This window comes from Etheostoma spectabile, chromosome 5 (genome assembly GCF_008692095.1).
Source record: "Etheostoma spectabile isolate EspeVRDwgs_2016 chromosome 5, UIUC_Espe_1.0, whole genome shotgun sequence".
In the NCBI taxonomy this organism is placed as follows: Eukaryota; Metazoa; Chordata; class Actinopteri; order Perciformes; family Percidae; genus Etheostoma; species Etheostoma spectabile.
Genome location: NC_045737.1, coordinates 7921768 through 7946108, shown reverse-complemented (window position 1 = coordinate 7946108; position 24341 = coordinate 7921768). Strand labels below are relative to the sequence as shown.

At 42.1% G+C, this 24341-nt stretch overlaps 2 protein-coding genes across 2 annotated transcripts; both read right to left on the bottom strand.

The window, feature by feature from the left end:
- Window positions 1–229: 229 nt before the first annotated feature.
- Window positions 230–6975, bottom strand: pik3ip1 (phosphoinositide-3-kinase interacting protein 1). The gene is given in 7 exon segments (XM_032515138.1): window positions 230–1853; window positions 1856–1923; window positions 3926–4004; window positions 4181–4369; window positions 5783–5899; window positions 6413–6541; window positions 6702–6975. Coding segments are annotated over 7 exon segments (825 nt in total). The 5' UTR covers window positions 6799–6975; the 3' UTR covers window positions 230–1707.
- Window positions 6976–9263: 2288 nt separating this feature from the next.
- On the bottom strand, window positions 9264–23551 carry si:ch211-225b11.4 (thyroid adenoma-associated protein homolog). Its single transcript, XM_032515136.1, has 32 exons — window positions 23405–23551; window positions 21418–21523; window positions 21129–21309; window positions 20941–21027; window positions 20828–20855; window positions 20586–20734; window positions 20381–20503; window positions 20173–20293; window positions 19861–20006; window positions 19696–19780; window positions 19483–19619; window positions 19185–19382; window positions 18375–19104; window positions 17974–18126; window positions 17738–17847; window positions 17029–17189; window positions 16778–16947; window positions 16520–16684; window positions 16250–16398; window positions 15999–16136; window positions 15814–15918; window positions 15528–15728; window positions 15291–15441; window positions 14537–14789; window positions 13800–14036; window positions 13479–13683; window positions 12401–12589; window positions 11483–11742; window positions 11219–11374; window positions 10870–11139; window positions 10576–10778; window positions 9264–10467 (listed from the first exon to the last, which is right to left on the bottom strand). The coding sequence occupies exons 1-32, from the start codon at window positions 23490–23492 to the stop codon at window positions 10223–10225; spliced, it is 5700 nt and encodes a 1899-aa protein (XP_032371027.1). The 5' UTR covers window positions 23493–23551; the 3' UTR covers window positions 9264–10222.
- Window positions 23552–24341: the final 790 nt, after the last annotated feature.

Genomic DNA, 24341 nt, shown 5'->3' with positions numbered 1-24341 from the left:
ATTCAGACAAAGGCAGATTTAATACTTCTCACCTTATCTTAGGCTACTTTCTCAGGTGATTCCAATGACTGAAGTATGTATTAAAGAATTGCCAACAGAGGGAGCTGGTGCAAAAAGTTCCTACAAAGGAACAGAGCTCAAATAACAAGACACTTGTACAGGCCAAGCGTTCATGCTGCATAATGTTCACCTCTCTGTAGTCTTAAATATACAGATCACACCACATCACCATCTCTGAGTTTGATCTTTTATTTCAGCCTCAGCAGTGGAAATCTGCATTCATACAAAGTATTAAATTCAAATGCTGAACAACAGTATTTTGAACACGATGCTTATGGAGAAAATAATCAATTACAACCAGCACACAGACACTTAAAAGAATGGAGCAGCAGTAACCAAAGATTTACAGTGATGTGGGTCCAGCATTAACCACAAAACAAGATCACGTGGAGTGACGGAGTGAGAATAAACAAACTGGCAATACGATGAAAACTAACAGTGCAAATCTCCTGTGTACGATCATTTCTTTTACCAGGTAGATATTTTCTAAAATATCTCCTTTAATCAGTAGTTCTACTTGAAGATGCAAAAAAAAAAAGGCCCCTGAATACAAACATACAGCAGGTAACCATGTGCATGCACTCATGTTTTTAAATGAACACCAAACTTTGGACTGTTTCTATTTTGCTCCATCCCTGTCTCTAGCCTGAAGCATCAAGTGCATAACTCAAATGTCTGGATCACCAGACTTTTTCACCACTTCAACACACACTCGCTGTCCTGCTCTGCAAAGACAGATTTTTCTTTTCTGATCTGTGTTGTGGCAGTGCTGTTCTGTCCTGAGGACAATCTACTGTCTCTCTCATGCTTCTTGAGAGCACTCTTTATATTTCCTGTCACTCCTTAACCTGTGGTAGAAAAGGGCAAGTCCTCTGTCATGTCTGCCAATGACCCCCCGTCATGCTTTGTAACCTCATCCGCTCGATTACAGAGAGGAAAAAAAACAACATCCGGGTTAAAGATGAAAAAATACATTCAGGAGGATCATGCCAGGGCAGAGTTGGCGGCCTCCCTTGCCTTTAGTGGGTCTGTTTTACATCATGTTTCCTCATCCTGTCTCAGAGGAGGATATTTTTGGACACATCTGCGTCCCAACTGTGTCTCCAAGACAAAGCAGTCTTTATACGAACAGTCTTTTCTTATCCACGTCTTCCTCGACACAGCAAACAGGTCAGTACAAATTAAACCTCCCGTGGGAGGCACCTTCTCCATGGTAACATACTAAAAAACAACAGGTAACCCCCATTACTCGCCTCTATAAACACTGAAAAGTCTATTAGACTATATATATTCATACTGTTTTTGTAGGGGGAAGCCCATGATCTTATTGTTTTGGCTATCAAATGTATCAAAATGAACATTAAAGAACTAATGACATATCTTCATTAATGACAGATTCCCCTTAATGGTTTCTAACTTAAAACTGTGTCCACAGGTTATCTTGTTTGTGCCTCAGATTTATAAAAACCAAAGGAAAGAGGACACAAAGGACAGGATTCAGTTCTCTTTGAAGCGAACACAGCCCCCCTGCTCCTTTTTAAAACAGAGCTTACTCAGGGAGGCGGAAAAGAGAAACATAGACGTAAAGAAGTGTTTTGGTCCACAAAAATGTTATAACAGTCCCGCGTTCAAGGACTACACGCCTCCTCATGCTCCGGGTGTCCCGGCTTGCTGGCCTATGAGGGGCTCCCCGCCCTCCATGCCATCCAGGGCGGGGGTGGTCTCGTGCTGTGCCGTGATCACGATGGTGTTCTCATCCACCAGCTCACAGGTGGGGTTGGAGAAAGCCGAAGGGGCAGAGTGATCCTCTGCATCTCCCGCTCATACACTCGCTGCTCATGCTGCTTCTTTAAGTCCCGACCCCTAAACACAGAAAAACAGAGATTCATTACTATCATCAATAGTCATGAGAACTAATCTTAAAAACAATATTGACTTTAGTCGCTTTGAATTACTCCCCTCAGCTAAAGATTAAAGCTATCATGCAAATTAACAACCAGTGCAAAGTCTGATTTGGCGTTGTAATAAAAATAGGTATCATAAGTGGTCTCGTAGCTGATACTATGTACAGCACTGTTTTTGGAAGGCCGCCCAAGTTTAATATTCAAGAAAAGGAGCTTCAGATAACATATTGTAGGTAAATAACAGAGGCTGTTATTACAAGTGCCAGGTCTGCAGTAAAGGCAAGGGACAGATGGTGAAAGGGAACAGAGAGCTGACAAGCTGTTGAGGAGTTTATCTGCTCCGAGGCAACACAGTGGTGGAGAACAGGATGCTGCTGCTTTCTACTGATCTGGAGCCAAAGCAAAATAGGCCTACTCTTGGATTTTAAAACACTTCCAACCTGCAAGCTCCAGTGCAGCGTTTCATTGTGCAACTCTCTATATCAACACTGATTCTTTACAAAAGGGCGAGGTTAATTTAAGCTTCAAACACAATTCCCAGAATCTTTTCTTGCTGTCCTTCCCAGAATTAGGAGACACCACTCTCACGCCTGCATGGTATGTAGCAAAAGCCAGCAGCGAGTTGGCTTAGCTTAGCACAAAGACTGGAGAGGAGTGAAACTGCTGGCCGGGCTCTGTCCAAGGTAACAAAATTGCCTGTTGGTTTTTAATATGTACAAAACCCAAAGTGTTGTTTTTACGGGGGTTACGTACCAGACTATTTCTTGGTCGGGACCAATTACTTCCTGGAGCTGGTTGCCTGGCAAACTACCTATCTAGCTGTTTCTCCCTGTTTCCAGTCTTTGTACTAAGCTAACTGTCTAGCTCCAGCTACACATTTAGCAAAGAGTAGTATCAATCTTCTCATCTATCTCTTAGCAAGAGAACATAACACAAACATAACACAAATGTCAAACTATTAATTTAAATCATTATTATAGGTTGATCATTAAGAGATGTTAAAAGACAATGGCAATTGGATATTTCTAACATTGGGGTGGTCCAACCCCCAAATCCTTGTTGTTGGTTATTGGCTGGAACGCTGGAAGACTTCTCTGTTCTGCTTAAATGGCCCAGGTTGGCCTGTTTGTTTTTGTTGCCATGTGTGGACGGGGCTGTCTACAGAGACCGTGTTCTTTTACAGTGTGTTCAGCGGACCGGCAGCTAGCGGATAGTGAGGAGATGTTTGTTGTATGTGACAAAAAATATCGTAGCCTAAAAAACACTTGCCATCCCTTAGAGTATCTTTAATAATCACCTCTTAAAAATAGACAACAAAGACTGGGGGCACTGCTAATTAGATTTGACAGTCAAACGTGGACCTGTTAGGGCATTTTGTGCTGTGCCAAAGGGGATCACAACATTGGGGCCGTCATTTTGCACATTACATAACTGCCGTCAATGTGCAAGCTTCTCCATCCAATCTAACCCTCTCTTCTCTTTCAATTCTACATAATGAGAGTGCTTAAATAGACAGCAGGGCATTCAACTTCCTGCTATGTTCCTCCCCATGTTCTGTTGTGGTTGTTGTGTAATAAAGGCATTACAATCGCTGCATTACATCTACGTGAAAGAACAGAGAGCATCGTTGGGGAATGTGTACAACAGCTGATGCCCTAAACTCAGGGGACCCTTAATTATGGATGCTATCACGTGTTTTAACTATTCATACTGGCATTTCTCCTGCACATCTTAATGCTTCGAATCACACTACGTGTGCCAGAGGAAAAAGGAAGCCACGCAAAGGCATCACATTTTGACCTTGTGTCGCAGTTTTAGCAGATGTACACACGTAATTATGACCCCTGGAATCAGATTAAATGTCTCTTCAGAGAGAAAAAATGGGTCCATTGGGTCCTTTTTAATAAAAATTCTCTAAGACTGAACTACATGACTGATGGTCTTGCGATTTAGATACTGACCTCTTATAGAAGTAGCCTAACGTGATGCCCACTCCGAGGAGGATTATAATCGCCATCATGAGGATGCCCAAGACGTAGCCTGAAAAACAAAAAGGAGAATGTAAAAGAGGTTGAACACTGAACATGCAAACTGAACACAAATATATTGAGTTCATGTAGCAATGCACAATTTACAACTAAGGTTAATTCAAACTGAAAGTATAGTGTACCACCAACATCATATATGTTGTTTTTTTTTTAGTTATAACAACATACCGAGCGTGCCAAGGTCCTTTTTTTTTTTGGGTCCTGTGCGCGCTCGCTGGCTGATTCCCATCACGGGCTGCACTGCAGCAACTTCTCCCTGAGAGGCTCCAGACTTGGCTGGCTGAAAGCTCTCTGTGGAGGGAATGGTTCCTGTTGGCTTGAAGGATTCGGCCTCTGCTGCTACAGTAGCGGCTTGGTCTAAAGACACAAATAAACAATGCCAGTGTTATGCCAGCAGCATAATGAGTTTTAATCGGGAATGCTCTGAGTGGTGCTTCTGTTGATGTAGTGCCAATGGAAGCCACATCAAATTAAGCAGTGAAATGTTGAACTAAAACCTCCCCTAGAACATGTCTCCACAAAGAGTTGGGGCAAACTGAAGAATATACTGTAGTATAAAGTTGTAGATTTAATTTCTCAAATGATTTATACCATGGTATCTCTCCCTTTAATATCTCAGGGCAATGTTTGAAACCAATGAGCAGGCTCCAAAACTATAGCAGCTTAGTTTTGGAGCCAGAAAGGTTGTGTATGTCAGGTTATTTTGTCCAGGAAAATTTCCTTTATAAAATAATATAATAACTTGATAATGTGTGGAGACACTTGTTGTGGTAATACACTTACTGGTGCATTATCTGGACTGTCAGGTTTCCAATTACTGCTTGTCTAACAACATTACCAACGACACAAAAACCTCCTAACCAGCTAGACGCAAGCTGACGCTCTGGCACTGCTCTCACGAGGTTGGAACATAGATCAGTTTAAAAAAAAAAAAAGGACATGTTTTTTTTTTCTTCGTACAGTATGTGCCAGACATAAACAGGCTCTACATGCTCAACTCTATCTCAGGAGACAGGAAGTTCAGCCTGCACATGTCAACATCTGCTCTTTAACTCGTTTTCCATTTCCTCCACACAAGTTGTTGTTTTCAAACTCTGGAGTTAAAGGGTGTGCAGTCATAAACTGAAGCAGCCAATTAGCTGCTGTCTCCAAGCACAGGCTTTTCCTCCCAGCCAATGAGCTGAGGTTAAGGGCGTGGATAGTGATGTTCTTCAAACTAAACTTTCTGTCTTTGTTACTGTGGAACTTCTGGTTTGACTTTCGGAAACAAGTAGGAAACAAAGGGCAAAGTAGACGAGTCTTCTCGACTCTTAAAACACATGTAAAGTGCATTGTCAGTAATCCATTTTGCACATGGTTGTACTTGTGGGGGGGGGAGAAAAATACATTTTTAAAAACTTTTTGGTTGAACCATAAAGTGCATATGTTTTATAAGTTGACTGCATCCTCTCATCAAGCTCTATTTTTGTTTTGAATATTTAGGACATTTAGGACACAACAAAAAATCACCTCATTATTCATCCCTAGCATAATTTACTTCTTAAAATAACGAGAGCTTTACAGGAAAGAGAAAGTAATCCCAGAAGCATCAAGAGAGCACATCCTGAGAGAAAAGTTGTACTTGAAGTCTTTCAGTTCCAAAATGCATATGCATCTTTGCAAGGTCGGGCTTTTAAAGCTGGGCTTCCAGCTTCTTTCTACAAATGCCAACTATAGCCTACTATCCGAATGGTTTGTATCCCATTATTGTCATGTACAGTGTTTACCTACCTGTGCATGGGTCAACTGTACAGAATTGTTTCTGGACTGTCCCATCTGGGCCAGTAATGTAGCACCAAGGCCTCTCAGAGGAGTCTGGGTTTCGGCAGTAATTGTGATCACCCACACCTACGGGAGGAACGAGAAAAACAGCACACATCTGTTACTGATGCTGTCTCTGTCTGTCGTCTGTCTGTCTGTCTGTCTGTCTGTCTGTCCTGCTGAATGGCTAAACCCCTGCATTCATCAATCATTAACACTACTTCATCACAGTACAATGAACGGGCCGCCGTGAGTACAAAGAAAGAAAATGGCAGCTGCTGTATAATAGAAGCAATTTAACACCATAAACAGATAACTCCGTGGCTGTAAATATCAATCCTCTGCATGTTTGATAAGACTTGCAATCCTGTGGGGAGCTGGATTACTACCCTGCAGATCATCAACAGATCCCCAAAGATGTAAGAGCTGTTTGTTATACTATAATGAAACTGCTGTACTATCAACATCAGTGACATTTAAATGGCCCTTTTCCTGTCTTCAGCATGACTCCAACAGCAGAATACAGGAGAGGAATTACTTCATCTAATGGGGCATTCACTGACCTCTGCATCACAAGACACATGTATTCAAGTTGTTTACCTGTCTGTGTATCAGGGTGCAGTTGAACATCATAGTCTCTCGTGGTGTTGGTCCAGTTCAGACAGGTCAGACCTGAGGAGGAGCTCTGCTGTTCCCCTCTGTACTCCAGGCCCCTGGATCGCATGCAGTCTGGCAATAACAACATAACATGTGAGCGCAGGACATTCAGGTGATTGTGCAATCATAAAGGAGAAAAACGATGCATTATTATGTATGTATTTGGAAAAAGTAAACCGTTTGTACAACAAATAACATACAAAAAATAATTGTCCATAATGTGTCATTTTACCTTTATTTCCATTGGATGCGTTGCTCTCCATCACGGCCACGCTCAGAAAAACGTGCAAGGAGAAAAACATTTTGCAGGCTGAAGTAACCGACAACATGGTGCGCTACTGTTCTTTTTCTCTAAAAATGTCAAATCAAAAACGTATAAAAAAGTGTTTTAAGTGGACAAAGAGCCTGTGCTAGATGTGTATCAGGCACACTGCTCCTCTCGCTGGAGTCCCAGCCCCTGTTTTTGTCTGAACAGCTCAGCTTTCTTCGTAAACACTCTTCTGTGGGGGGAGGAACGGCCCTTTGCAGTACAAACCTAAAGGTCCTAGAGCCTCTCCAGGTTCTCTCACACAACACCCCACCCCACACACACCACACCACACACACACACCCACACCACACACACACACACACACACACACACACACCCCACACCCCACACACACACACACACACACACACACACGAAAGAGTATCAGCTGCAAAATAGTCATGGTAATTTATCATGGCATGCAGCCTTTGAGAAAAATACTCGCCAAAACAGTCAACAGGGTAAGAAAATTTAGTTCGTTCGATTTTTGATAAAGCTGCAAAAAAATACTTCTATAATCTACCCTTAGAGCGTTTTCCTTCACATATCCAAGAATAATGCCCATGCTTATTACGTGTTGCGTCTATAAACAGCTGCCCTGATTTCCATTTTAATTTGAAAATCAAAGGCATCATTCATCTCTATGTATAATCTCCAACTCTGTGCTTATTGGTGCATGTGTCCAAACCCAATCTTCATGTTTCCCAGGCTTCCTCTCCACTACCTCACGCCTGCTTTTCCACAGGCATTGGTCTGGAGAAGAGGATTTTACAGATGCCCACAAAGAACAGCTGCAATAGTATTTGCCTGTATCTGCATTTGCTTGTGAAGCTGTATACTCCCAGCAGAGAGGCCCTGTGCCATTTTTGGCTGACTGGTAAAGAGGGCAGCCAATGCCTGAGTCAGTCAATGTTCACTAAGCCACTTTTCAAATAAATGCCTGCCCGGTTTTCAGGCAATTACTAGAGCAAACACACAGCATCTGTCGGGCACTCTCCATCACACTCTGCTCATTCATGGTAACAGGGGGCAGGAGCCTCTCCCAGCATGCACTGGGTGAAACCACAAGTCACTAGAGACCATTAAAAGGGTGACCACCTTTGGAACTGAGCCAACTAATACATATAGGAAGAAAGAAAATAAATAAATAGTTAGGAAAAAAATAAAAAACAATTGTCACGTACGTCAAAACTGTAAGATGGAAGTAAAAAAAAAAAAACGTATGTAAAAAGTATATAAAACCTAGTCATACAATGTGTATCATGGCTAATTTTAAATCCATTTCCCGGCAGAAATGGACTTCAATAACTACCTGAACTGAGCTGATGTCGAGTCATTCAGTGAAGCTGGTGAAGATATCATTTAAATGTACAATTTTATCAATCTGACAGATTTTGTTTTTGTCTAATCCTTTTGACGTTTTTGTTTTATCATAACTAACTTTTCAAAAAATAGACTTCCATAATACCTAAACTGAGCTGAAGTAGACTGATTCGGTCAATTTGATTTCAGACTTTTGGCCAGGAGAGAAAGCATTAGCTAAAATCTGTCACACCTTTGTTTATTGGGCATTTCAAGCTTTCTTTTCTTTTCTTTTTTAGGAATTTCAAGCTTTGGAAAATGAAACTAAGTAGTATTGATAGTATGAAGGACAAACATGTTATTGCAATACTTGATTATATTCAGCATAAATTGTTCTTTAAACAAATCTAAATGCAGTTACATTGTTACTATAATCCCATTTGTAGAATAAAGTCTTGACTCTGGTATTTTGGCTCTGGCAAGAGTGAAGATCCAAGGTCCACTGGCTACTTGAGACCCAACATTAAGTGGGAAAACACTCTTGCATGCTTCAAATGGTGCGCACGCACACACACACGCACACGCTTACTGAGAGCCAAGACACTCTCCGTAACAACAGCAAAGGCTTTTATGATTCCAGATGGTCATTTTCCAGTTTTATACATACTTTGCCTTCAGGAAAGTCACAACCTTGTTTTTAAACTCACTTCTCAAACTTTGTTTTCAAGGTTGAGGTATAAGACACACTATTGCACACATTGTTCAAGCAGATTCTGATAAGATTGTCTTTTCATTAAAATTCTGCCCTTGTTTTCCGGCATATTGACAAGACGTCAAGCACATTTTTCTTGCCTTTGTCTGGAAGTAGAGCAAAGTTCAAGCCCCCCATTATTTTAAAGGGTCGGTGCTGTGGCCTTAGAGAAGCAAGCTTGTCACCAGAAGGTCGGCAGTACAATCCCCGTACTGGCAGGATACATCTGAAAAGCATTAAAAGTAAAAAGTGTTACCGCCACTATAATGCCTTTGAGCAAGGCCCCTAACCTCAACCTTTCCAATGGAACGGCTCATCAGACACACACATCAGGCCAGCAGATCAGACTGTGGTTGTACTGGGCAGCTTCCAGGTGTGAAAGTGTAACTGTGTGAATGTGATCAGGGCGTTCCAGATAAAGATAGTATTACTCTCAGTGTACTCCACCTTGAATAAATGAAGTAATAAAAATGCTGGTTTACAGTCAACTGTTACTACTATTACTATTAGATCAAATTAAAATGTTTAGATACTGTATTATTTTAAACATGTAATCACCTCTGACAATACACTATGCCAAGAAAAAAAAGTTCCATGTACATTTATTTATACGTAGCCTAACATGGCCAACCATAGCATGTACAAAGTCATTCACGTCAGTGTCTGCCTAATACTGAGACATCTCACATAAAAGCAGTGGGCTATCTGGTGATGTAAGACGGCTCTAGTGTGTTGTCTGTTGCCAAGCAACTGATAGCTCTCTATTTGATCTAGTCAATCATCTTCAGCCCTCATGTGGTTGGAAAATGGACACTTATCCAGGCGGAAGGTCTCTAATGGAGCATCAAAACAGTCATTATATTCCCCTGCTGGGCACCGAGCAGCCAATTTCTGCAGACGCTATCACATTACATCACTGCATAAGTCTGAGCGCTGCTACTGTACCTCCGGAAACATGTATGGACATGGAAAACAACTTAGAACAACAAAGGACAGGAGCGCTGCTCTGGGAATAAGAATATATAAGCAATATTGCTTAAGTGATGGTGATCATAAAGGCAGACCTGGAGCTATTCCAGTGGCCGTACCTTTGCATAAAAAAGCTTTATTATAAAAAAAAAAATGGAATACAGCTTTAGAAAATGCAATGTTATAAACTCTTATTTAGAAGAACTGTAGCAAAAACAGGCCTCTAGACTGTATGAGGAACATGGCCCAGTGGATCTCTTCTCTAACTGCAGCCACTTACAAAAATCCAGAGACTCTAGACTAAGGCTGCACATGTAGATGTCATAAGCATTCTTGAAATAACCGCAGCTAATTTCATCCTGGGCGTCATCGACCAAGAGGCTGTTCCTCACTGAGTGTATGGAAAAAGGCCCTGGTTCCGTCATTGTGGCAGCTCTCCCGCCACAGCAGCTGTTACAGCAGAGGGAAAGTGGACACCGTTTGGACTGAGCAGACTGCAAACTTCCTGTAAACTCATGTGCAGCGCTGAAGGATCACAAAGGTGTTGCACATCAGTTGTTTTCAACAGCCGGAGGAGAAAGGCACCCATGGTGAACAGGCCACACAGGGTGCTGTGGAAACGAGGATCCATGAGGAGAGCCAGCCAGGCCATGGTCAATGTCTCAGCTAAAGAGAGAATAAATATTCACATTGTAACACATACCATTTAGAATATGCCACAGCTCATCCCACAACATCTTACTGTATATTCAGACTGACAGACTAATGTGCTACCTGGCTGGAGCTCTTTGCAGACTTGAAGGCTGTCTAGCACCTGTGCAGCACTTTCTTTTGCCCATGCACTCAGGCTCTGTGCCACAGCCGAGGATTCAGAGGATTTTTCAGCCATCTGCAGCAGGTAAGGCAACACATGTGCACACATCACAGCGGGCTCTGCAAACACATTGGCCTCATCCTGTTCGTACAGGCTGGAACACCTGAATAAGACAGCAATAATTAAAGTTAAGCATTACTTCATTTGAGATTGCTTGGTTTCTTCATGTTTATTGACTCAGTGAGGTAACACACCCCGTTGTCTCTGAGGCCTCTCTTAACACAGATCTGATGTCAGGCTGAGGCAGGTGACACAGCAGCACCTCCAGTGTGCCAGGAGTATCCCAGAATTCCTCCAGCAACAGGTCCAGTAGGAGCGGCAGAGCCTGGTTGACCTGCATCAGGTAGACGCTCCTCTGGCTTTCTCCTTTTCTCGCATGGTGCAGCAGGGACGTAAAACAGGCCGCTTTCATCCTCACCTGCTGGCTTTGGTCCTGCAGCAAGTAAAGGCCTGTGTTGATCGACCTAAACACAAAAGATTCAACATTTTAAATTCCTGTTTCTATATCACTTCCCGGACAACTTTAATTGACTTCCTTCACACCTGGTCATGATGGCAGGCAGAGTGCTGCGGCTCATTAGAGGAACTCCAGCCACACACAGAGCTTCAGCACACGCCATCCTGAGCACTTCGGGGGCGTCTGGGGGCCGGTGGCATTCCAAAACGCTACACCAGCGCTGCAACACGGATATCTTTAGACTAATTTACACAAAGATAAGAAGAAAGTCAGAGCTGCAGGTAGAAGTGTTCCAGTACAGTATCTGACTCTATACTGAACTAAAAATGGCAAAAAAAACATGTAAAAACCTGGTGTCTGAACCCTGGGAAAGCAGCAGACTAGCAGCATACAGAGCCTGCGACAGAAACTCCGGCCCTCCTCGCTGGTCCTCCAGGTCCCCAAGCAACAAATCCAGACACTCAGACAGAATTGGCTCCTCCAGTGGGGTCGACTGAGGAAGAGGTTGATGTAAAGTAGAATCGCCTCCGGCCATCACTGCTACCAGGGCTGCAAGGTAGGTCCTGCGGTACTCCACACTGTGGCTCAACAATGCCTCCCTCAGGTTTGACTTAAGATAGAGAGCATCAGTATAGTCTTTTAATCTACTTGTCAAATGATCAATGTGCGTTTAAATGCCAACCAGGTAAACTCTGAAAACATCCCTGCATCCTACACTAATGTAAAGAATTTATGTTTCTTGCAAATATAAACAACTCAAGCACTTTACTAAGATTATTTCAGTGGTTTTCCTCAGCAAAACATGTTTTACTGCACCATTATTATAGTAGAACAAATACATGAAAAGTGGGTGCTCTAGTCCAACTAAAGGATGTAATAAATGTAAACAAGTGCTGTAAAATAAATGACTAGGACACATCTTTACCCACGATCTGTAGCTATGCACTGTCACATCTCAGCAAGCTTGTCTTAAAGAGAGGTCACTCTATCACAACACAGGATATACTGTACATGGGTAGGCACAACTGGGTGGTCTAGATAACGTACCATGCTACATGACCTACATGAACAGCAATAATAAAAGCTTATAGACACACCCTGTCTTGTCAGAGAGAAAAAAGATTTCCAGCTAGATGGCTTTGTATTTATATTTCCCCAATTTCCTCCCATTGTGCTGTAAGAAGTTCGTTAGACTGAGAGCTGTTAAACAGGTTTTTGGAAAAGTTGTTTTCTTCATGCTTAAGTGTACGGAGCAGATCATGTCTCACCTGCAACACCCTCTGGATCACCTCTTTCAGGCCGGTCTGCTGTGAACCCCGCCCATCCACCACCCACGTGACCAATGAGAGCCTGAGATCTGGGCTCGTTGCAGAGAAGTTGTCCCAGATTTGACAAGCCCACTTTAAATCTGCACACAGAAAGTGAATGGCTTGTTGATGGAAGGATGGCAACCCGACCTGTGGAAGTGACATAGATAAAGCGTTAAATATCTGTTGGGGCATCCTGGTAGCCTTGTTGTTAAAAGCTCCTGAAAATATATTTTCATAATGAGCTTCTTACAATGAGTGATGGAGTCCTACATGAATGCACTATTTTCTGCCAAAGTTAGAACAGTTTTGTACGGAGCCCCGAAGGGTCACAATTAGATATTTCTTTTCTGAATTACCTCGCAATGTGTTTGTTACTTTGATGGTACTTTTAAGTCATGTACTGTATATTTAATGTATTAGAGAAATACTCACGATTTTGAGTCTAGTTTTTGGGACTTTAAGATACTGAGCATTTCTATATAACAATACATCTTCTTGAAAAGCAACAGTTCAAGTATTAGTATAGTAGTTTAAGTTCAGAAAAAAACATTCTAAAAATGTATTTGTCATGAGTTTAATGTAACTCAGCTAATCTGCTTCATGAGGACAAGTCAATGTTGTCACAATTTGATTAAAATGTTGCCAACTCCTTGTTTATGCACAAAAAATGTCACGTTTTGTCTAAAAGAGCCCCGTTTACTAAAAACTAGGGAGAAGAGTACAGACAAAACCACACAAACAGAAATATCTCATGTGAAATAACCGAAATTGATTAAATGCTGGCAGAGAATGCTGTGTTCATATATGAATCCATTACTTTTAGTAAAATGCTGATTGAGAAAATAGGTTTCAGGGTCTTAAGGACCAGTACTATGTTAATGCAACGTCCCCGGTTCAATTGTGGGCCACAGACCTTTTCAGCATGTCAACTCTCTACCCTTTCTCCCGCCTATTTATGTATAACTATACCAATAAAAGGCTGACATGTCCGCCTAAAAATAACAATTTCTATATTTTATACATGGGTGTTACACACCTGAAGCTCCTGTTGAGGTGTCTGGAGGTCATGCACAAGTGTATCACTGAGCTTTGACAGGTAGGTCTCACAGCAGAATTTTCTGAGTGAGTCTGCCACTCCGAGGTAGGCCGCCCTCACTAGGGGGCAGCGTTGAGCTTCGGTCACCAGCCACATTGAGGTATCCACCCAGCGCAGCACCTCACACAAGTCAGCTGAAGGGGCACTGGGAACAGAAACACAGCGGGGTTTCAAAGACACTGTCTGATGAATGAATACACGGGGCATTTTAAAAGCCTGTAAGCGTCTGATGCATGAATAAACAGCTCTTTTTAGTCTCACCTGACCGTGCAGAGAGCTCTCTTTAGAGTAGCTTTGATCTGCAGCAGCTGTCCGTGGAGCCGGTTGTGACAGCAGCGGTCCTGTGGACTGGGCAATTGAGCCGTCAGTTTAATGAGGATGTTCATGTGCTCTGAGGGGGGAGTCATGGCAACCAAAGCCTTCGAGGCCATCACTCTCACACTGTAAATAGGACTGGCAGACAGCTGGAGTAAAGGAGGCAGGAAGTCTGACAAGGTTCTGGCAGAAGGAAACCAGAGAAGACATTCGGTCAAACAATATTCAGTGTGGACATTCATAAATGTACAAAACTTTGTCCTTTCCCAATGCTCTGTATGAATACAGTATATAATACTAACCTAGTTAAGACATAGTTAAACCTTTATTTGTAAGCTAACTGACAATCCGCTGGCTCCAGCTACATATTGTACAGACATGAGAGTGGTTCTTGTCTTACTCTTGGCAGAAAGTGAATGAGCTTTTTTCCCTAAAATGTCATAATATTCCTTTAGCAAGTGATCCTCAGTCACACCACTAAACTCAAATAATCTCTTCCTTTTGATTCTAATAAAACACCAAAAAAATCTCAGTTCCTTCTTCACTAGTAAAGGTAAACAAGTCATTGAATATACTGAGCTAACAAAAACCTACATCCTTTAGGCCTGAATGAAAGCAACTGCTGATTGATGAATAATAGTTAACCTGACCAAAGTGTCTAGTGATAAGTAAACAGTAATCACTCTGTTAAGTCTTGGACACCAGGCTGGAGTTGTGCCAACAAAGTCAGGACAGGGAAGAGCGAAGGTTGGAGGTGTAGCTTGGCCTCATTGGGTGGGCCCTGGAGGGCTTGTGCTGCCCCTCTCAGCTCGCCCAGGAGGAAGAGCTGCAGCCCAGGGTAGTGGAAGAAGAAGGAAAGCGGGGACATGCAGTGCTGGGTGGGGCCACCCTCTTCACTGCTGGGCCGCTGGCCGAGCATTCGCGAGCACAGAGAACCTGGAAACAGATTTTAATAACTGTAGTATCAGGGGTGATAATTAGAGCTGAACCAAATAGTCGATTAATTAATTGTTTTTTAATAATAATAATAATTTATTTGACAGGGACAGTGTACATTAATCAACATTGCTGTAAATGCACCAGAATTAGCCAAAAGGCTATTTTTCATCCGTTGTCCCTGGACAGATCTTATCTTCTTTTATTGTTCCAATAATCTTTTAAGCAAACATTCATTGGTTTCAGCACTTAAAATGTGAGTATTTGCTAGATTTTTTGTCTTCTATGATCCTAAATTGATTATCTGAATTAATAATGACGGATTATTTGGGTCTTGGACTGTTGGTCATACATACATACAACATACAAATTACGTTGGGCAGTTTTTCTTATTTTCTGCCATTTATAGACTAAACAATTAACCTATTACTCAAGAAAATAATGGGAAGATCAATCGATAAGCTCTAGCCCATCATATTACAAATACGGCCCAAAACGTACTGTAAAGTTGCAGAGCAGCATTCCTCATGGCCCAGCAGGGAGAACTGAGTAGAGAGAGTGACAAGATGGCTACAGCAGGAGCAAAGTGAAGAACAGCTACTCCCAGACCAGAACCACGAACCAGGGCCTGCAGAGTGTGAACCGCACACACCTGCAAAGGAAAGGACAATTATGTGACTACATCTGTCTTTGTGGTTCCAAAGACTAATATCCTTATTCTTGTTGCTGTGTACAAACCTGTGGCAGGTCCAGTGTTTGGTCCCAGTCCTCGGGTAGAGGGGTTTTGGCTGTCTCCAGTAAGATTTGCATACTGTGGGCTAACAGTGGTCTTGCTTTACTGGCCTCTTCTGCTGACACAACGCACAGGATGAGCATAGGCAACCCTGCAGCCCGCCGGGTCACAGAGGTAGATCGAGGGGACCGCACAACCTGCAATCCCTATAAAAGAGACAGGGAGGGAAATTTATCTGTAAGCCATAGTTTAACATCTCAAGTTATTCATAAAAATGACATACAAGCTCACTTCTTTCAGCATGTGGGCCGGGATATCCCTAAGCTCTGGATCATTGTTGCTCAATAAAGAGGCACAGAACTTGGTAAAACCTGCACAGCATCCCTCTACTGCCCCCTGGTGAACAGAAATATGTCATTCAGAAAGTTACATGAGAGCGGAGGTGACTTAATACTAAGTGGATTCATAAAACTTACCCAGTGACGACATTTGAGAAGAATGTTTTTGAACACGTTTGATGCTCTTGTTAGATCCTCTTTTGTTAAGAGGCACTTGCTGGATTTGGATTCAGTGAGAACTTTCTCCACCAGAGAGCCTAAGAAGATTCCTATTTCCTGATGAGAAACCATGAAAGCAAAAATTTTGAGAAAAGAATACAGTGTCAGATTCCTGCCATCTTCCTAAATGTTGAATGAAGTATCCCATTATGCATCTGGTTCTGTTTTACCTTGAGGGAGACCCAGCAGCAGGTGAGAACGAGGCTGTGCTCCTCAGATAGCAGGACACACTCCTCTTCACCCCCCCGGCCTCCTCCAGACTCTTGGGCTATCAGAGAGCTGATGGCATTTCCCATATCACAAAAAGAAGGGGGGGCATCTAAGACAGAAGAGAGTGATTTACTGTGTGTGGTGTGTGTGTGTGTGTGTGTGTGTGTAAATCTGAAATGTACTGTACTTCATCCACATATCATTATTGTTTCTGTAGATCGCTCCATTACCCTTTTCAGTGGCACAAGCATCCCGGTCTCCATACAGAACACCCAACAGCAGCAGAGACATATTCTCCAGCAGGACCAGGATCTCAACGGTCAAACTGTGGTCAAGGGTGTCTGACACACTGCAGGGGGCATCAAGGAAACACTTCTGGAGGGCACTTAGAACAGCTGGAGTATAAGTGATGAGAGGATTTAAAGCACTGAACAACATTTCTAGGGCTAAAGCTCATTTATGGTAGAAATCAGTGTTGTAGATCTCACCGTGTATAGGCTTGGTTCTGGCAGCAAGCATCATGTCAGCCTTGGCTGTCAGATAGTGCTCCTCCAGCTCCTTCACCAGGAATCTGACCATGCAGGAGGCCTTTGGGTGACTTCCACCACTGACAGTTATGTTACTGCTCAACTTGCTGTCCGCAGGCTGGTCTTGTGATCTACACGTAGACCAACTTATTATAATTTTCATCTAAAGCAGGCATAATGCCGAACGAGGTTATGTAGGAGTCAAGGCTTACTTCTGAAAGAGGACTTTCATCATCAGTGCTCCCATCTGAGCCTCCTGCACCCGAGGACTGCACAGAAGCTGTTTGGTTCGCGTGAGCAGCACTGCAGCGATGTCATCTGGAAAACTTGGTGGGAAAAACCTCAACAATAACCCAGCTGAGAGCTCCCGAATCTGTAAAAGAAAAAAAACAAACTTATCTATTCTCTCAAAATATGATTCAACTTCAATCTTTGATTTGAACAATATAACAGATAATGATGCCAGTTAAAGCTATAGCGCGTAGTTCCTGTCTCCCGTATGAGGAATTCTAAGAAATGGCTTTATTTGTATAGCACATTTCAGCAACAGGGCAAAGTAAAGTGCTTTACACAAAAACTGTTCAAAAACTGTTAAAAACAGTTAAAAAATAAAAACAGATAAAACACAGAAGAAAAAGTTAAAAATAAAAACAGATAAAACACAGAAGAAAAAGTTAAAAATGAAGAGGATTAAAAACAACAAAATGGACTCTTCAGAATAGGTAATTATTTTCACTCGAGTTTCTGAGTGAGAAAGTCGCCAAAAGACACAATCTTCTGAACATATAGCCATACTGAGAAAGTTTTGTGGAGCTGATCATCTTAATTAGCTTTGTATTAACTTATGTGGCAATGGCTTGAATGAAACGGACGTTCATTAATTTAAAAAAGTTACGCCCTAATGCTTTAAGGCAACTCTACCTCATTTGTAGAATCTTCTAAACAGCTGATGAGGACCAGCTGTTTTGTCCTGCAGACGAAATCCCACTGTGCTCTTTGTCTGGCGCAGTTAATAAGAGACCCCATATTCGCTAAAAACACAAAGCTCATTTAAATTCCAAGTCAAAATCATTAAAAAAAACACATAGTTACCTTTGACAGGAATTACGCAACACATTTGTCTGGCTATTTTCCAATCACTGGTTTTCCAAACTTACCTGGAGGTTGTCCCTTCTTTTTGTCTGGCCTCCAGGTGTCTGTGCAGGTCTCCAGCACGGCAGACAGCAACAGCAACGCAGTCTTCTTCCTCTGATAACTGTGTCCTGGTGCCAGATAGCTGTATGGGATCTGGCCCAACCATTCCACAAACCCTATATGATATACAAAAAGGTTGGATGCCAAGTGTCCTCATCTGTTATCCCTGTCCTGAGTTGTAATTTAGATTTAGATTCCTTAGAAAAGGAACACATAGATGTATACCTTCAGTTGAAACATTCCGTATAGACATATAATGTTCATAAGAAACCCCAATATACAGTGTGATAAATGTGTATCAGGCTTTACAGCAGTACAACAGTCTATTGTTGTGATATAAAACAGAAGCTGTCAGTTATCTCACCTATTCCCTGCTCCAGTATGTCCTGTTCCCTCTCTGAGTTTTTACCATCTCCTTTCTTTTTGCCCTTTAGTCCACTGACATGTGCCAAGCAGCCGTCTCTGATACGAACCAGAAACCTCTTTACTCCGGCATGAAAATGTTGGCGAAAAGGTGAGGACTCACAGTTCAGGTTCTGAGGAATAAACATCCTCATTAGTGACATCTCCTCAGCGGTTGGAGTGTCTTTGGTCTTTGGGCTGCAGCAGAGTAGGTTGAGAGCAGCGAGACGGACTTTGTCATCCACGGATCCTAGAGCAAGTTGGAGGGTTTCAACGGTTGAGCTACCCTGCAGAGCCCAGGGAGAGGCTCCAGTCGTGGCTCGATAGGCGCTCATGATGCAGGCCCAGGCGTGGAGGTGCCCAGGGGCTGATGAGTCCAGAGAGGCCAGTAGAGGATCCACAGCAGAGGGGAAGACGTGAAAGGTGCTGGGTAATAAGTGTGTTGAGCTATTGTTTTGTAGAAGAGTCACATTAGACGTCAGCGCCTTATAAAGGACGGGCCGCCAACGTCTCGCCCACTGATTGGCCAGATCCAGCTCAGTGTGGGAAGCGGATTTCAGTGAGCCTCCACATAATTCTCGTCTCTGCTGCTGGATCAGACACTTGTAAAGCTCCGATCCACATGGTGACAGGTGATTGGTTGACAAGCACTTCAGGAGATGATTGGGCAATTCAGCATATTGATCCAGCACCTGATGGATTAAATAAATGTTAAGTTATCATGAGCACTACTGATTCCAATGCTAACACCTTAATACCCCTTCATCCTCACCATGTCAGTACCCAGATACGGCAGCAGGGCAGAAAGGCGATGATATTTGCCTTTGGCTTCACAAGGTAGTTTGATAATTCGCTCAAGTAGAGTAAAATAAAGAGTCTTCTCTGTGTCACAAAACTGCTCACAGTCCATCTCATAGAGGTCCAGCAGCAGACAAAAGGCAATGCGCACAAACTCTGTCACACCTTCCACCTGCCAAGTCACAGTAACACAGTCAATGAACAATCCTGGCAGCAAGACTTCTTTAAATGAGGTCCACTATGAGACATGGCTCAGAGCACGGCTGACTCACTGGACTTTCTGCATTGGTCCAGATGATGTGAATAAGTTCTTGCTGTAGGCTGCGGTCGACAGACAGAAGGCGAACTCCCGTCATCTTCCAGATATCAGCCAGGCATTCTTTAACTTTCTTCAGCCACAGTGTTAATGCTGCAACAACATGCCATGTTTGAACAGGTGATATTGCCATTTAAGCATATGAATAAGCAACCTGGACATTACCCACCTTCAAAGGCAAAGTAGTGACAATCCAGCTTCTCCTCACACAAAGCATAGACCAGAGGAAACAAACCTTTCAGCAGTAAGCACATCTGAAATGATGGATTTGGTAATGAAAGCAAGCACAACAAACATTAAACATGTTTTCAACATGAGTTTAAACTAGATTTACTTCGGTGGCATCCAAATGTGAACTGAGCAAGATGTGAGGTCGACAGCATGTCAGGAGGCCCCTGCTCACAGCCAGCCTGTCCACTCCGTCCTTCCCTGTAGGGCAGCACTGTGCCTGGAGAGCCCCAACAGTCAGCAGCCAGGGCTCTGAGACATAACAGGGATCCGGAATAAGAGGAATCTCTAGGCATTCATACTCAGTTTTAGATTGTAGTATGTGCAGCTTCATGCTTTTTTGGACATAGTTTAACAGAGAAAGAAATATGTTTACATTGTAACCCACATTTGTCCAGCAGTGTTGGTGGTAACTTACCTAAGTGAGAGATCTGTAGCAGACTCCAGGCAGCAGCTTCTCCAGCTCTGCTCTCTGATGCTGTGTTGATCAGCATGGCCACAGCAGTGCCGGCCAAAAGACGAGTGTCCCTGTTGCAACACTGTAAGACGGGACACACTGACTGATGAGACGAAAAGAAAGCTATCTTTTGAATAAGTGACTCAGTACTGATGAATTAATAAGACACCTGTCCAAGTATTATGTCCATAAGAGCCTGCAGGATGTTCTGCACTGCCGTGCCCATGTGCTCCTTGTCCCACACTAGAGGAGCCACGTCACTGGACAAAAGCTGGAAAATTTGCAAACACACCTGCAGAGATCGCAGTTCTTAGGTCAGTAACACAACACATTTGCATTGGACTGGTTCGTAAAGCACACTGCTCTTCATGTACCTTGACAGCAATGTAACACAGTGGCCCGTCTCTCAGGGATTCTTGTTGCAATACAACCGGGAATAACTCTGACATTTTATTCAGAAAAGACAGGAACGACTCTCGCCACACCTCACGACCAACAATGCTGTCTTCCAGGAACATACAAGCTAAAAAAGGTAAAAACAACAGTAAGACGAAGAAAAACTTGCATATGAAATTAGTGACCTTGTAATAACACATTGTCTTTAGCCTGCACCAACCTCTCTGCAGATCCTCAAAAGACAATATCTAAAAAAAAAAGATGAGGTAAAAGTGATGTGCAGTGCCTTTGGGCAAATATATGACAAACACAAGTGTAGTAAGGGCTCCGTACCTGGTCAGTATGGACTATAGATTGCAAACAGTGATGGGTTTCTCTAAAAACCATCGGGTGGTCCACCTTTGCCAAATGTTGCAACATCTGTCGAGCACATATAAATGTCAATAAGTCAATAAAATATTCAATGAGATTCCATTTTGTTTCCAGCATTGTACGGTGAACAGACATACTGCAGGGCTGACCTGGTCCACTTTACGACAGGCAGTGGAGATGTTGGGCATCTGCAGTTGCATGGAGATGAGGAGTCTGACAAGAAGCAGGAAACGACTCTCCTCTAAAACATGAAGCTGAGCCTCTGAAATCTGTCGCAGCAGCTGGACAGCCTCCTCTAAGCAGCGCTCCTTACATCTTTTCACACTACTCCTGTTCATGCAAGCAGAACTATTCAGTCATTATCACAGGTTATTTAAAAATGTGACAAATACTTAGTTCTCAAACATGCTGAGGTTAACTTATAAGTAGGCTACCAACCTGGAGGATTCTGATAGTTTGTCAAAAAAGAGCCTTAATGTTTGGCTGACATTTTCAGATTCTTGATCCTCGGTGAGCACACAGTCTTGCAGACTTGTCATCAAATCTTCAAACGACAACATTGTGTTTTATTAACGCCACTGTACAAACTACACATTTGTCCGAGACAGGGAATAGCAGCCAACAGCACGCTGGCACTTAGGTCACGTGATGCAACTCTTATTCTACTGTTCTTAGACCAGCGGTCAGTGTAGAATCACAGCGACATGCTGCCACCTAGAGCCAGGATATTTTTTTCAAATTAAAATGTGTTTGAAAAGGTTTTAAAATACATGCAAACCTAGATAGGAGCAATTACATGTATAATTCTATAAATAATATTGAATTGATAATGACAGCTTGAATTGACACTTGCCAATAATATGACTTTAACATGACATGAGGACAACTCGTAGAAACATGTTTTTTTTTCATCTCCCATTCCAGGCCAGATGAGGTCGCTATTGTGCAATTAAGTATATTTTTTCCCCAGAAGAAAAATGTATAAAGCTGTGATTCGTTTAAAATCTGCGTTGCCAAGACATCACTTACAGTTTACAAATATGTCGACTTTATAATCTGAAGTAAACCAAATGGCTAACGAGGATAATATATTATTTTACCAAGTATCTATTTCACGCCAGCTCACATGTGTTTTACTGTTCATTTCCTTGGCTCACCCTCAAAACGTTGTCGGTAAGACTTTAACATTTAAAACGCTACCGTTAGCTATGATCACAGTTTAACGCTAGCTAAAGAACTAGCCAAGAGCTAGCTAGCAAGAACGTTAGCTAGTTAATAGACCACCGTGCTAAGGTTAGCACTTGTGTTGTCCTCGGGTCAACTTTGACCCGTTTTCACAGTTTTTTTTACATCAGAAATATGGGTTTCTTAACAACCAAATTGACACAAAATAACTTGGATGCATATGTACGACGTATGAACCCTTAAAACGTATGTACATCCATCCATAAATGTTGTTCGCGGGTAAGATTAATGATTACTTCCATTGAATTTTTGTTAATTTCATGGCATTTGAAAAAGAAAGCTGTTTAAATGGTTTCAAACAGCGTCCTGACCAAACATTAACATAAATCAGTCTGTGATTCACTCAACATCCTCTGATCTTAGTCAATATAATTCATAATATCTGCTTTTTTGTCAAACTAAAAAATGAGGTATAATGTCATCTTATTAGGTTAATATTGACCATGAATTTTTTTTAAAAAGTTTTGAAAAGAAGGACAAAACATTTAAAAAAAGCGCCAAAAGCCAGAAAAAGAATCTAGTCTATTTTGACCCGAAATGACAAGTTATGGACGACTGTGAAGACAACATGGGTTACAAGCGTCAGTTGAATTACTCATTAAATAATGTTATGAAGCTAGTAAACATGTGAGGCAGGAACCTTAAACAGAAATGTTACCGTTATGTTGACCAGTTTTCAGTAACCTTAAACCGAAATGTTACCGTTATGTTGACCAGTTTTCAGTAACCTAACAAAAATGTTACCGTTATGTTGACCAGTTTTCAGTAACCTTAAACAAATGTTACCGTTATGTTGACCAGTTTTCAGTAACCTTAAACAAATGTTACCGTTATGTTGACCAGTTTTCAGTAACCTTAAACAGAAATGTTACCGTTATGTTGACCAGTTTTCAGTAACATTAAACAGAAATGTTACCGTTATGTTGACCAGTTTTCAGTAACATTAAACAAAAATGTTACCGTTATGTTGACCAGTTTTCAGTAACCTTAAACAGAAATGTTACCGTTATGTTGACCAGTTTTCAGTAACATTAAACAGAAATGTTACCGTTATGTTGACCAGTTTTCATTAACATTAAACAGAAATGTTACCGTTATGTTGACCAGTTTTCATTAACATTAAACAGAAATGTTACCGTTATGTTGACCAGTTTTCAGTAACATTAAACAGAAATGTTACCGTTATGTTGACCAGTTTTCCAGCCGTCCCGTCTCACTGCAGCTGGACCAGTGGTCACTGCGCTTCTGCTCGGAAACACATCCGACATCTCTTTGAATCTGAGGACAGTATCTCCATCTAATACAACAGGTAAAAGATAAAACGATGTCTGCCTTTAACTGCGTCAATCTCCTTGCATGGGGCTTGTGTTTTAGGAGATTGCCATGTTTTTTTTATTATTGAAATGATAGAGTTCGGAAATAATAAGTTGCCAGACTATACCATTCTCCAGTGTAGTAGCTTACTAAAAGAGAGAAGGAAGGCAGCGATGTGGCTACATTGTGATTGTGTAGTCTGCTGTCATTTTAGACAGATTTGGTGGTTGGTGATGGTTTGTTTTCTTTTACAGGAAGCATTGGATCTCCATCATGTGAAGCCGAGGTAACACAGTGGGTGCTCACAAGGGAGCATGTGGGAAAGGTAGGAAACCAATCTTACAGTGATCATTTCCATTATATTTTACAGATAATATTAAAAATAATGTTTGAATGAGAGACCGTCAAGGCTTAATCTAATAAAAAAACTAAATTAATTTAATAGAGCTGATAGTATTGTGTTAACATCCCTTTTTCTTCATGCCTCATGTTTGTTTCATTTTGTGCCCCAGACTGCAGTTCGGATTCAGCTGAGCCTGAATAAAAGTCTGCGTCTGTGTGGTAGGAATGAGGATGACACAAACTGCTGTCTAAAGCCACTGTGTGTCCTGGAGACCCTTCAGGTGTCTGCCTGTGTGGGCAGTAAACCTCAGGCATCCCTGTTGATCCAGGCCAAGATACACGCTGTGTTGGTTCCTGCTAATGCTGGATCAGGTAATTCAAACGATTCTTATTTCATCATAATGGGCCTTCATAGGGAGTGTCAGATTCTTTTTTATAAATCTCCTATCTGTTTCAGATAA

Coding starts and splice junctions, on each gene's coding strand:
- si:ch211-225b11.4 (XM_032515136.1), bottom strand. CDS start 23,492: ATGTCGGATGTGTTTCCGAGCAGAAGCGCAGTGACCACTGGTCCAGCT. Junction 16,137..16,249: donor GCTGCTGGGTCTCCCTCAAG/GTAAAACAGAAC, acceptor GTTTCTCATCAG/GAAATAGGAATCTTCTTAGG. Junction 10,468..10,575: donor CTGCAAAGAGCTCCAGCCAG/GTAGCACATTAG, acceptor TTCTCTCTTTAG/CTGAGACATTGACCATGGCC.